The 14,657-nt window shown below is 33.5% G+C and overlaps 2 protein-coding genes across 2 annotated transcripts; both read left to right on the top strand.

The window, feature by feature from the left end:
• Positions 1-2,296: 2,296 nt before the first annotated feature.
• LOC101215670 (phosphoglycerate kinase, chloroplastic) lies at positions 2,297-5,532 on the top strand. Its single transcript, XM_004139856.3, has 6 exons — positions 2,297-2,983; positions 3,314-3,391; positions 3,522-3,782; positions 4,011-4,328; positions 4,495-4,653; positions 5,066-5,532. The coding sequence occupies exons 1-6, from the start codon at positions 2,552-2,554 to the stop codon at positions 5,273-5,275; spliced, it is 1,458 nt and encodes a 485-aa protein (XP_004139904.1). The 5' UTR covers positions 2,297-2,551; the 3' UTR covers positions 5,276-5,532.
• Positions 5,533-8,035: 2,503 nt separating this feature from the next.
• Positions 8,036-13,034, top strand: LOC101203472 (glyceraldehyde-3-phosphate dehydrogenase GAPCP2, chloroplastic). The gene is made up of 14 exons (XM_004139970.3): positions 8,036-8,479; positions 8,729-8,814; positions 8,964-9,031; positions 9,150-9,188; positions 9,866-9,966; positions 10,057-10,169; positions 10,329-10,428; positions 10,544-10,690; positions 10,888-10,948; positions 11,030-11,127; positions 11,218-11,360; positions 11,473-11,556; positions 12,451-12,540; positions 12,646-13,034. Exons 1-14 carry the CDS (start codon positions 8,387-8,389, stop codon positions 12,698-12,700), a joined length of 1,278 nt encoding a protein of 425 aa, XP_004140018.2. The 5' UTR covers positions 8,036-8,386; the 3' UTR covers positions 12,701-13,034.
• Positions 13,035-14,657: the final 1,623 nt, after the last annotated feature.

The following is a 14,657-nucleotide window of genomic DNA, read 5'->3' as shown; positions in this document are numbered from 1 at the left end:
TATTTTATTTCTTTAATATAATCGAGATGAGAAATTTGAATAACAAATATTGAAACTTGTAGTAGGTAGAATTCTCTTATAATTTTTTTTTTTTTGGAGAAAAATCTTTTTAGACTAAAATATCATTTATTTTTTTTTTGTTAGAAAGTTTATAAAATAACCATCTCAGCTAATTGAATGATGGTAGTGTTGGTTGTTATGCTACAAACTAAAATCATACCAACGTTACATCAAAAGAAGATATAGTGAATTAAAACATACCCATTTTAATTCAAAATTCTTAAAACATATGTTAAATCATCAACTCAATGGGTGAACATATAACTCGTAAAAATTAAATGTTTATCTTTATTCAAGATAATTAAGAAAAGATGATAGAAAACACATCAAATAGACTTTGAAACTTTGTAAATTTACGGAAGTATGCGTTTATGTGTGTTTATATGGCTTAAATCTTGAAAGAAAATATAAGAGTCTCTGTTGTTTGTTGTATTGTAGGATTGGAAGAAAAGAAGAAGAAATTAGTTAAGGAACAAATTGTCGCAAGTTTGGATGCATAGGAGTGGCAACGCATAATCACCGTATGAGAAAACAATATGATTAAACTAAAAAAAGTAAAGGAGCACATGATAAATGGTTGAAGAAACAAGAAAACCTTCACTAGGCGTTGAGAATAACCTGAATGCATATTGGAAAGTTCAACGCCCAATAACAAGACAACAGAGTATGAGTCGTATTATCTTATGTTAATGTGCTTGCAAAATAACAAAAATAGTATGGGAGAGGACCCTAGACCGTGTGAATAATCCTCCTCAAACTAAGGAAATATGCTTAATGGAGGACAAACAAAACGAAGTCATACTTTTTAAGCCTATAAATATGGACACATAAGACATACAAAGGGAGATAATAATACTAGATAATAAAATCCTTTCATCCCTTTCATTCTCTGTTCACTTGGCAATCAAGTCGCGAATCAATACAATCCATCACTTAAGTAGTCAAAGAGAGCAAGAAATTGTGATTGGTGGTTAGACGTTAATATTCTATTTCACTTTGTGCTTATTTAGTGATGTATTGTTGAATTAAGAACTGAAAAATCTTTTATATTTTCAATATGAGCGCTATCGTTTCCACTTCTAATTCATTCATGTTATTGTCTTTCGTTAAATCGTTCACTAAGTTGAAAAGATGAACTAACATTCTAGAAAAGTATGCACGAGTAAACTTTAGTTCAATGTTTAATTTGAAAAAGATATCAACACTTAGGTCAATTGAAAGGTTGATTAAAGTATAGGTAGCTAACTAATTTAAATAATAAGTGGTTGAGACTCATTAAACGAATGTGAAAACAATCTAAGAAACAAGAGTAAGTCTATCATGCACAACTACATTATTTACATTTATAAACAGAGTATATGTTGCATTAAGGCGCCGAAAGTTAGTTTGTCGTAATTAAAGGTTTTTTGACATATAAATGTTACTCATGCATGGCTTGGAGGAAGGGTTGAAAAGTCTTCTCAACCCTATGCATCATCTATAATTCTTTTAACTTAACTGTTTGTTTTATACTTGATTGCTCAACACCCTACCTTATACAATCACAAAAAGATCGTTTATGTCACTAAGAGAAGAGGTTAATTGGTGCAAAAAATTGTCCACAGAATTGTTTGTTAAAACTCTAAATTTAAGTTATTTTGGATATTTGCTAAAAGATCAATTTAGACAATCAATCATAAACGCCAAATTATTGTGTTCGACCATGTATTCATCAGAAAACCTAAGTTTACACTTGGTCTTAGATAGGAAAACCTGTAAGACTCACTATATTCATCACAATATAGCTCATCACATGCTAAATAATGTTCTTCATAATCCACAATATTATCATACAAGCTCTAACAACCACAACGTGAACACATAACATATCATTTTTTTCTTAATCTTATTTGAGTTAAATTCTCGTGGATTGAATCCTTGCCAGATTGCTAATACAAACATAATGAAAATAGTCCACCATTCAAGTCACCCTCGTTTGCTATATTGAATTTTTTGTTGTTTGTATAGAATTTAATATTAAAAATGCAAGATTAGAAGAGGTTAAATTGCAAAATTGATTCTTATAGTTTGAAGAAAAATTAGAATTAATGAAGGTTTTATTAAATTATAGAGAAATTTTATAAGATTTTATCGAACTCTAATAACAATATTATAATTATCTACTATGATGAAATTTACAAATGTACAACAATGGAGTGGACAAAAGCTTGAAGAAATCAACCTAGTTCATCACACAATCTCGAAAGCATGGATCGTCAACCTCATCTCAACGATAAGAGATATGTGTGATCAAAGCCACAAATTGATTATTGCCCATTCGTTCTCATTGTTCTTCTCGTCCATTCAATCTCTCTCCCCCTCCACAAATCATCTTCATCCTTCCATTTCTTCCACATAAAAATACTTCCCCAATTCGCCAAATCGCTTCCTTCTCTGTTTTTCACTCACCCACAAAAACCCACTTCACTCTTCTCCTCTCTCATCATCATCAATGGCGTCTGCAGCTTCTCGTGCAACTTTCCATCTCCTTCCCACCACATCCTCTTCCTCCTCTTCAACCCGCTCTGCCCTTCTTCAATTTTCCCCATCTACCACTTCCTCTTCCTCAATTCGCCTCCGTAGCGCCGCCACTCCTCGCCTTGGCTTTGCCGCTGCAGACCCACTTTTCTCCCTCCATGTAGCTTCCAAGATTCGGTCGTTTGGGGGGAAGGCTTCGAGGGGTGTGGTGTCCATGGCTAAGAAGAGCGTTGGGGATTTGTCTGCCGCTGACTTGAAGGGGAAGAAGGTGTTCGTGAGAGCTGATCTGAATGTGCCTTTGGATGATAATCAGAATATTACTGACGACACTAGGATCAGAGCTGCTATTCCTACAATCAAGCATTTGACGGAGAAGGGAGCTAAAGTTATTCTATCCAGTCATTTGGTGAGTGTACCTTTGGGACTTCTTGTTTACTAGTTAGACTTGTTCTGTTGTTTCTGGATGACAGTAGCTATAAAGTCGTTTGAAGTTATTGATGGGTTGATGGTTTTGGTGATTTTGTATGTGACAGTCTCTTGGTTAATGGAATTTGTAGAGAAAAGGTTAAGGGATGTTAGCTGTGATGGTACATTGCATGTAATGACAATTGGGTTTTTGGTTTTTTGATTAGCCATCCATGGAAACTTGTGATCAGGGATCAGATTAGAGTGTTGACAGTATACTGTTTATGTTGCACAAGCTTGTGAATATGTTGTTAAACAATGGAGTTTTCAGGGACGACCAAAAGGTGTGACTCCAAAGTACAGCTTGGCTCCTCTTGTGCCTAGGCTTTCTGAACTCCTTAGCATTCAGGTACCTTTTCCTTCATATGATCTGAAAGAAGGGTTTGTTTTACTGTTCTTTGATTCCTTCCTTTCCCGTATGTTGTTCATTTAACGCCTCAGAGTTACACTAAACATTTCTAGATGTCATGTCCAAGCAGGTTGTGAAGGCTGATGACTGCATTGGTCCGGAGGTCGAAAAGTTGGTTGCTTCCCTGCCCGACGGTGGAGTTCTTCTCCTTGAAAATGTGAGATTCTACAAGGAAGAAGAGAAAAACGAACCCGAGTTTGCAAAGAAGCTTGCTTCTCTAGCCGATCTTTTTGTGAATGATGCATTTGGGACTGCACATAGAGCTCACGCTTCAACCGAGGGAGTCACCAAGTTTTTAAAGCCATCCGTAGCTGGTTTCCTCTTGCAGAAGGTTGGATCTTTTTCTCCTTGTAGGATTCACTGGTTACTTGCACAAATACCATATGTTACTAATTATATACTATTTTTCTTTTTCACTGATCTCGTATGTAACTGGTAACCGGCCTCAATTTGTTCACAATCTCCAAACTTCAATACATTATGGTTGGCTCAATGTTTATCATGTTATTTTATTGCTGCTATGTCTAATGATTTTTAACCCTGCGGGTAATCACTTTAGGAACTCGACTATCTAGTGGGGGCCGTGTCAAGCCCGAAGAGGCCATTTGCTGCTATTGTTGGTGGTTCAAAGGTTTCTTCAAAGATTGGAGTGATTGAGTCACTTCTAGAAAAATGTGACATCCTACTCCTCGGTGGTGGAATGATCTTTACATTTTACAAGGCACAGGGACTTTCCGTTGGTTCATCTTTGGTGGAAGAGGATAAGCTAGAACTAGCGACCTCCCTCCTTGAGAAGGCCAAGGCTAAAGGAGTATCCCTTTTATTACCAACCGATGTCATCATTGCAGACAAGTTTGCTCCTGATGCAAACAGCAAGGTTTGTTTGTGAATCTTGGTTCTTAGATCCATTTCTCAAACCAATGCACAGAAACACAAGCTTCTGAAATTTTATTGATTGATTCAACTAGTCTTGGTTTTCCAGTCTCTTGGAAACTTCAAAACTATGGATAGGGAAATAAAGAACATGTTGTTTTAAATTGCAGATTGTCCCAGCATCTGCCATCCCTGATGGATGGATGGGGCTGGACATTGGACCAGATTCCGTAAAGACATTCAATGATGCTTTGGACACTACCCAAACTATCATCTGGAATGGACCAATGGGAGTGTTCGAATTCGACAAGTTTGCAGTGGGCACAGAGGTAAGAAAGAACTTCCCCATGGTGATAAAAATGCATTTTAATACTTCACATTGATGTCATTTGCATACTTATATAGCCGATTTGTATTTGTATGTGAGTCATAAATATTGATTTGAAGTTAAACCAAGGAGTAAGGATAGCGTTTCTCTTTTTAACCTTCATGTTATTGCAACACACCTCCCCTATTATTGGAGGTGGGGGATGGCATACCGATCTCAACATGTTTGTTATAGTGCTGGAACTCTGTGAGATCTTGAATATTCATGGTTCTCTGAGGTGCCTGATTTGTTTGGTTCATCAAAGTATGACATGATAGAGACCTATAAACCAATGCAGTTCAACATTTGCACACTATGTATAGCAGATGTGTTTATGTCGCCAGTACCAATCTGAAATATGCACTTGGTTGCAGGCCATTGCTAAAAAACTCGCAGAACTCAGCGGAAAGGGGGTGACGACCATCATCGGAGGTGGAGACTCGGTTGCAGCCGTGGAGAAGGTGGGAGTTGCAAACGTCATGAGCCACATTTCAACCGGTGGGGGTGCTAGTTTGGAGTTGTTGGAAGGCAAAGAGCTACCGGGTGTCCTCGCTCTTGATGAGGCCGTACCTGTCGCCGTGTAGGTGATGGATTATTATTCAATTTGATTTTTTTTTTCTCCCATTGCAGCTGAATGCTTAAATTGCAATGTGTAATAGAGAAATATATATATTGTCGTAGAAGAAGATGAGTTTTTGTTGTAAAAGTGGTAACTTCAACTGTTGTTCCCTTTCTGTCTCTGCATTTGACTTTTCCTTGCTTGCTGGGAACAGATTGTAGGGAGAACAACTGCTTTAAGAGTTGTAATAAATTTGTGCATGGATGTCCATTTTCCTCTCAATTATTTTCATTTTTTCTCGTAGATAAAATTCAAAAATAATAATTAGGTGCAACCTTATATTGCATTTATGCACCATTTCTTTTGCCACATGGTTAAAAAATGATAATCTAAAGAAAAAAAATCGCCACAGAAGTTTTAATTGAGTACCTGGGTGAGTTGCACAACTAGAGGCCTACTTGACTCAATACCTAATCTAAATTTTTTTGATGTTATGCACAATTTTTTTTCCACCATATGGTGTAAGAAGAAATAAACTTCCATAAGATGGTAGTATAAATTTATATTGGTTGAAATATGTTTATGTTGACAAATTAATTTATTGGTAGTTGTTAAATGATTTTAAACCCTAAATTTATCTCTTGTAAATACTTCTTCCATTGTTATTTTCATTATTACTATTAAAATGACTTTTATTTTATAATTAATCTCAAACAGTGTATGACTAACCGTTAAAACATATTGATTCGATCAATAGTTTAAAAGCTCAAATCTCTCGTATTTGACTTTCAAAACATAATTGTTTTGATTCTTACTTCTAATTTAATTTAACAAATTAATTACATAGTCTTTAAGTATGTGTATCAATATGTAAAATGAACGTGATATCAATCTAAATAAAGTAAAGGTGTGTAAGGTAGACAATAAAAATCATCAAAATGATTGTATTGTTTAAAGTTTAATAGCAAAAGTAGATTTTTAAAAGTTTACAAATTAAAATATAACAAACATGAAAAATTGGGTGCTAAAATAATGAGATTTAACGCTTATCTTTAATCTATACTATGTATGTAACACATTTGCACACTTCTAACCAACCAAAAACATATCCATCAACAATTTTTCCTATTTAAAAGTTATGCAAAAATGCTAATTCTCCACCCATTTGAGTTGACTTGAAAACAAAATTTAATTCACTAAAAGATTTTGATAACAACATTTTAAAATAAAATTAAAAAACTATCGTAAGTGCTTACCAAACACACTCTTATTTCTTTTTAAAAATTTAACAAAGATGATCTCATTGGCCAAACGTTCAACCACGTGGATGATGTCGTCTACTTGTTTATTTATTCCATAAAAATTTGCAATTTATTTTAATACTTTGCAACAACATCATTGCTTTACAACCAATTATGAGAACTCAACTAGTTTATTCAAAATTAAAAGGTTAGATTTTCAACTTTTTATACTCCTATCATACCAAGTATATATACATTCTAATCTTTCAAGTGGTAAATTTTTATAAGGGCTTAAATCAACTAAAACTTATTTGAGAATTAATAAGTTTTAAGTTTAAATTCTTCAACCCAATTTGTAATTTTAAAAGAGTAATAAAAGTTTAAATTTTTTAACCCAATTTGTAATTTTAAAAGAGTAATTAGTTTGACATATAAAAGTATGCACATGTCTAAGCATTAACTAATTAATAAAATTTTAAATAAAAGGTATATGTCTAGTCATTACACATTAATTATTTAATTAAAAGATTTATAAGTCTCGTACAATTTTTGTCTTTTCAAATTTAATTTGAAAAGAGTGTGTACTATACTCAGGAAGTTGAAAGTTTAAACAAACATAAATATCAAATTATGAATTTTTAGGGATTTTCAAAATATAAATATCAGTTTATGGATTTTTCTTTTTCAAATTTAATTTGAAGAGGGTGTGTACTATATTCATGAAGTTCAAAGTTTAAACAAACATAGATATCAGTTTATGAATTTTTAGAGATATTCATCAACAAATTTAAATATTAGTTTTAGGAAACTTTTAATAAACATAAATATCAGAATTTTAATTTTCGAGATTTTCAAATTTTAGGGATATAAATTGATATTTTCCCTCCTCTTATAGCATTTGAACTATTTATTAATCATACTTTGATTTTTTTTTTCAAAATTTAAATTTTTTTAAAAGAATTTTTGAACCTTTTGATTGAAAATTCTAGCTTTGCAAAGGAGAGTTTTGTTGATCACGAGAGAACTCCATTTAAATAGTCTTATTAGTTTTTCTTTTTGTTTTGATTTAGTTAATTTTAAGTATCTCTTTGTTTTCGCTTGTTATATGAAAAAAAAGTAAGTTACAAAAGTTTTCCATCAATAATTATGAATCTAATTCCTCTCATTAAAACGTATTAAAATACCTTTGAGGTGCAACTAAAGAAGATATTTAAGTTGGATCGATAATTATTAAGTAGAAGAGTAATTGAAAAAGTTTATGCAAATAAGAACATAACAATTCTTTTTGACCAATCCACAGATGAATTTTTTTTACCATCAAATCCAAACCAACATCAAACCTAAACACCATTTGTATAGATTGAAAAGAGTAATTTCGTGTAAGTACGGAGTCAAAATGCACGTGCTAGCGGTCTATTGGAAGAGTTGAAAATTTTGATTTGCCTTCTGCCAAACAATAATACGAGCACGTGCGTATCATGTGGGGTTTTTCTTGGATCCCCCCAACCCACCCAATGTCCAATGCTCGATTCTACCAACCAAACCAACCGCCAAAAAGCGGGTCGCCGTCGCACCCTAAACGGCCATACAAGCGTCCCCTTTACGCCGCGGGGGCCCATAAAAATAATCACTTTTATCCAACGTGGCTTTCTTTCCTCGGTTCCGGTGACCATCACCGGCCATACGCCGCCGAATCGCCACCTACTACATCAATAGTAACGCCATCGAGCTATTAAAATATTAACAAGAGGCCGCAGACTTTTTGAATATCTTTCATTTCGCTTCCGTTTCTCCGCTAGGGTTTTTGCGTTTTGGAGCTTCTCCTTTTTCGTTCTTTTTTTTTTTTATTTGTCGCCACTTCTTCTTCGATCGATCATCGAAGGAGCTACGCGATCATGGCTTTCTCATCCTCCTTTGCTCGATCTACCGTTTCCTCTTCTCTGATCGAAGCTTCTCGTTCTGACTTTTCGCCGTCTGATTTCCGGAAGGTAGCTTTTCTTTTACCGACCGTTACTTTTTTCATTGGTTCTGTTTAAAGGTGGACTGATAGTTATAAATTGCATTGTGAAAAATGGAAACGGGTCTAGTCGTGGTCTAGTCCTTGATGAATATAGTTGTATTTATTATCGAGTTATAGTTGTGTTTTTATGACTGGATCTTTAGGTTGATTGGATTGGAGTTTAATTTATTGTTCTCATTTCTCTTGTGCGTGTTGTGTTTGTTGGCTGTATCTACAGGCTTCATTCGTCGGGAACTCTTTAAAGCTTCAATCTGGTCTTTTTGGAACTACTGTCTCGAGTGGGGCGTCTTCTTTACAGTTGAGGTGAAGATCGGCCTTCATCGAATGTGTTCTTCAAATACTGCTTTAAACTTCTAAGTACCATCCATCTGAATGGATTGCGTATGTTTTCGTATTGGATGGTGTGATTTCCTTGCTAATTTACTTTGGGAATGTTGAAACGTGGATGGCAGGTCATCTAATAATCGAACTGTCCAACCCATCAAAGCTACGGCCACTGAGGCGCCTCCAGCGATTCAAAGTACTTTTTTCCGTTTTATTTCCCCTCCCCCCGCAAGAAACGTTGATGCGTTTCTGTTTGTCAGTTTCTGAATAATGGATTCTTATTCTTTTTTTTCCCCTTTCTGTGGCATGTTCAGAAACTCCGAGAAGTGGGAAGACCAAGATTGGAATCAATGGTAAGATCTTTCAGCACATTTGTGTAACTCTTTTTTTTTTGTAGGAGTTTATTGTGTTGTGGTTCTTAATCCTTGTCTTAAGTCTAGAAAGCTCTCTGTAGACTGAACAGTAACTGTGTGAGGGGACAATTCACAATGTATATGAGTAATACTGTCGATATATTATGTTGTCACTTAATGTCAGAGAACGTAAATGGAGAAATAGACAAAGAAGAATAATAATAAGCTTAGTGAACAAGGTTTCTGCGTATGAAAATGAAGCAAAAAGCACTGGAATGTGAAGAACAGAAGCTACTGATTTCATTGAAGTGCTTGATTAAGTAAGGTTGCGTGTGTGCTGAAGAAACCTGATTGACCTCTTTCAAAACTAGGGTTCAACTAATGTACTTCAATTTTTACAAGTCTTATCTTTAATTGTTTCATCATGTCAAGAAGTCTTCCATGCTCTAGGTTCACAGATTGATTATTCATCATTTTCGGGAAAGGTGTCTATTATTGTTACTTTTATGTAATTTGATTCTGGAAGATCATCTTATTGCATTAGTTATCTAGATTTTTCTTCCCACATTGGAATACTTGTTTCCCCTCATTTATAAAAATAGTTCTTTTGCTGGTTGGTTCCTTTCCATTAATGTTCATAGGACAAATAGAAACTTTTGTGATGACTTACTATACAGGCTTTGGTCGAATTGGAAGACTGGTATTGCGAGTTGCAACCTCCAGAGATGATATTGATGTTGTAGCAGTTAATGATCCATTTGTTGATGCCAAGTACATGGTATGCAGAAGTTTAGCCAATCATCCATTTGTGCTCAAAGTGTTTAGTATGCAAGTTTAGTTAATGATCTATTTGGATTTTCTTATTTAGGCTTACATGTTCAAATACGATTCTAGTCATGGTGTTTTCAACGGAACCATCAAGGTTCTCGATGATTCTACCTTGGAAATTAATGGGAAGCAGATCAAAGTTGTAAGCAAAAGGTAGTAACTGAACATTTGCTTCTCAAGAACATTTTAAAATTGTAAATTAGTGCAGCAAGTAGTTTAACCAGTAAAATTCTTATAATGTCGTTTTGTATGCTTTTGGTTGATTCTATAATAACTAAATTATACTAGAAACTGATTCTTGTTCATACTCAGGGACCCTGCAGATATCCCATGGGGTGATTATGGGGCTGAATACGTTGTTGAGTCCTCTGGAGTTTTCACTACAAAAGAGAAGGCTTCAGCACATTTGAAGGTTGCTGTTGATTGTTGATGCATCAAACTCTCTCCTTTTTTAGTTTTCTGCTTTTCCCTTCTGTTTTGATGTCTTTTTAACTCCAAGCTATCAATTTTATAATTTTGCACTGCAGGGTGGTGCTAAGAAAGTTGTAATCTCAGCTCCATCAGCTGATGCACCTATGTTTGTAGTTGGTGTTAATGAAAAAACTTACAAGCCGGCAATGGATATTGTTTCCAACGCAAGTTGTACTACCAATTGTCTTGCACCTCTCGCAAAGGTATGCATGAAACCCATGAATGTGTTGAGTATTTCAGACTTGGAGTATTGTTTCTTGGATTCATATTCAGCGTGGATTTTATACCAGATATTTGTATAATTTTCACTCCATCTAAAAAAATACAGGGGTATAGTTTTCTGTGCTAGTCTAATACAGTCTGCTTGACTCAAATTGTGTGCTATGTCATGTTCATGTAGGTTGTTCATGAGGAATTTGGCATTGTTGAAGGTCTAATGACTACAGTGCATGCAACAACAGGTTTTTCATTCTCTCACTCTCTTGCTTTCTCAACTTATTTCATCTTTGCCAATTGTATTCATTTCTCATTTGTTTTTTCAGCAACACAAAAGACTGTTGATGGCCCTTCAATGAAGGATTGGAGAGGGGGTCGTGGTGCTGCACAAAATATAATTCCTAGCTCTACTGGTGCTGCCAAGGTATGCAGCCTAGAAAACCAATAGATCTATATGGTTTTTAATCAATTGAAAATGACAGTCTTTATTTCTTTAATTTTCTAATACCTGCAGGCCGTTGGGAAGGTTCTTCCAGAGCTAAATGGAAAGCTTACTGGAATGGCTTTCCGTGTTCCGACACCTAATGTATCTGTTGTGGACTTAACTTGCCGACTTGAAAAGAGTGCTTCTTATGAAGATGTAAAGGCAGCAGTAAAGTATGTCGCCCCCACCACTGCTTTTTTCGTTAAGCTTTTCCCAATGCAACTTAGTTTATCATAGGCTTGATGAGTGATAACCATTTGGTAACTTTTTCAATACTTTCTATAGGTATGCATCCGAAGGTCCATTGAAAGGCATTCTTGGATATACCGATGAGGATGTTGTCTCTACTGATTTTCTTGGCGACTCAAGGTAAAAAAATTTCAGCATATTCTAATTTAACTTATGTGGCTATACGATACCAGGTGTGGAAAGTAGAATAAATAATTTATTAAACATAGTTAGTAACAAGGCTTGAATTATTGATGTGAATGGAAATTTCAGGAAACTTTATGAACGTTGATAGAAATTGTTATAATTAGTTGACTAAACTTTGATTGTGTCTTAGTTAAACTATAATTGACCATTTTTAATTGTATGACAACACTTAGAAGATATACACTGTAAATATTTGTGTAACTGTTGATGAAGAGCATAAGTTTTGAAATTGAAATAGGAAAATAATTACAAAATAACATAAAGTTTAGGAATAGTTTGATATAAAATGATGTGAAAATGAAAATTTTGGGTTGTAAAGGAAAAAAAACTCATGTCAATTTTATTTTAAGGTGAAATGGTGTGAAAATTTAATGGAAAAAGTAAAAAAAGAGGTTAAAAATAAACATAGAATCTTTGTGTGGGTCTTTTTTTTCCCAAATTCAATTTCTTTAGGAATCAAAGTTTTGGATTGAAAATAAAACTGGAAAATGAGAAAAATTACAACATTGAGAAAGCTGATCCTTTGTCAAAAATGATATTGGTGTGTGAAACTATATAATTGTGTTTAATCATGACCATGAAATTGAAAAACTTGAACCGAGCCAAGGTATCTAGTTAAAAAGAAAAATCAATCTTTTCTTGAAATTTTGAGTTTGAGATTTATCAAAATTTCGTTGAAATGGGAGAAAACAAAATGAAATATTTTGAGAAATCTATAAATTGCGTCAAAATGGTGACTATTGAAGCCATAGATTTTGATGGAAGTTTTCCGCTATGGATCGTAATTGAGTTTTATTGGGTCTGAATAACATGATTTAATTGATATAGGTCAAGTATTTTTGATGCAAAGGCTGGAATAGGTCTCAGTACCTCATTCATGAAGCTGGTGACTTGGTACGACAATGAATGGGGATACAGGTACACTCTCCTCCCTCAACTTCACACATCTTTACACGTTTTCACATTTTGATCTATAATGTATTATGAAGATGGCTTGTAAACAACTATTGTTTGTCTTTGCAGCAACCGAGTACTGGACCTTATCGAGCACATGGCAATGGTTTCAGCCTTAAACTAAACAATATTCTTGTCATCGGCACAAAGCCCAGCAGTTGGTTGTGATTTTGATCGTAAGTAGTTGATTTAAGTGAGGTAGGTGTCTTCTTATTATTTTTTCTTGGAATGGAATCATTCGGTTTGCGAATGTGGAACAGTAGAGTTAGGATCTTAGAGTTTGAAATAAGGAAAATTTGATGATATGTAAGAGAGTTCATTCTTCCAGTTTAACATATCTGGAAGTGAACCTTGCGGATTCAATGCAGTTACTGTTGTGGAGGAACCTTTTTTTCCATTGTTGATCTTCTCTTCTATGTGTGTGTTTCAACTTTCAATGCATTTCACTGTTTTGTTCACTTGGATTTGATTAATTATAGGTGAATATCATTAAAAACCAACCTTTTATTTCAAAAGCATTTCTATCCTTCATTTCAAAAGTTAACTTAGAATATTGGATGAAAATTGGAGGGCTTAAATGATTACGTATTGCAACCTTTGGAAGAGCTATTTTTGGTAACGTGAGATTATTATAAGAGATTGATTTGTCCTTTGGATCTTTCATCTAAATTGGATTTTTCGATTCAATTAGTGGGATTTTCTTGGAGGGGCACACACGTCACATATCATCATATTTTTTATAAAAGTTTCAGTTGGTGAATTAGGTTCAACAACTCCTCTACATCAATATAAAACAAAGAGAAATTGCTTTAAAATATATAAGTGCTTTTCCTTAGCTAATTTAAGAATTAAGGGGATGCTTGGACTCCTAATTTTTAAAAGGGAGTGGAGTAAACTATCATCTTCATGATTGCGACTTTAATTATAATAATAGTAGGCGTTTCCAATTAGTATCAACAACTATATTTCTATTTCTATTATTTGGACTATTTTCCTTCTATATTAAAATAGTTCAGTACATACTATTTTTAACTTATACTAAAATGGACTATTATAATCCTACAGTAAGCAACTAAGCACTACAAACATTCCTTATAATATTCAATTCAATTTGATAAAATTTTGATATTCTTTTCTTTAACCCTTTGTTTGGATTCTAGAAAGTTGAAGAAATAATTTTAAATTTTATGATATGAAATTTTAGAAATGATATGAAATTATTTATTTTGTTTGAAACCAGAAAGATTTGAAATAAATAAAATTTCTATGTTTGGATGATAATTAAAAAGAAAAATAAAGTTATGAATTTACAAATAGAGACTGTTATCTGCAAATGTGTTAAAAGTGAAAATTAGAAAATGAAAAGATGAATTATGTGATTTTCTTTAAAATTCTGCAAAATCTGACCATTTTGGTCAAGAAAATTTAAGTAAAAACATGATTTAAAATCATTCTAGACTTTAAAATCATTCTCTTTTTGCTATAACAAACAATAGAATTCATTTAAAATTTCTCAAAATCTAGAGGTTCTAGAGAGAACATAGGTGAGATTTAATTATTTGTAGGACTGAAAAATGTGTCCAAATTGTTATTGAATCGCAACTTATCACTAAATGATATTATTGATAGACAATGACATTTTGCTATACTAAAAATATTTTCAAAAGTTTTACTATTTCAAACGACTAGCCACTCAAATTATCAACTTTGCACGAGTCACATTGTAACTTCGATTTTATACAACTTTTAAAAGATTTATTTTGTGGCAGGGATATTTCAAACTTATAAGTAAAACTAAACGAGAAAAGGATTTAGTTGTCTATTTTTAGAAAATAGAGAACAAGAAATATAGTAATTATCAGTGAATACAGATTCAGTTTTTATTAAAAGGAAAACAAGGACAAAAAAAAAATGATAATCAAACATATAATTTAGAAAAAAACGTAAGATAAAGTTAATTTAATGGGGACAGAATGTAATGATATGAAACACAAACTTCCGAAAATGTAACATAAGTACTTCAACCTTGGTTTTACCCCCAACAATGCTCCAACCATAAAAATAAAATAATCATTCTTCAT

Source organism: Cucumis sativus, chromosome 6 (assembly GCF_000004075.3).
Source record: "Cucumis sativus cultivar 9930 chromosome 6, Cucumber_9930_V3, whole genome shotgun sequence".
In the NCBI taxonomy this organism is placed as follows: domain Eukaryota; kingdom Viridiplantae; phylum Streptophyta; class Magnoliopsida; order Cucurbitales; family Cucurbitaceae; genus Cucumis; species Cucumis sativus.
This window is presented reverse-complemented; position numbering and strand designations above follow the sequence as displayed.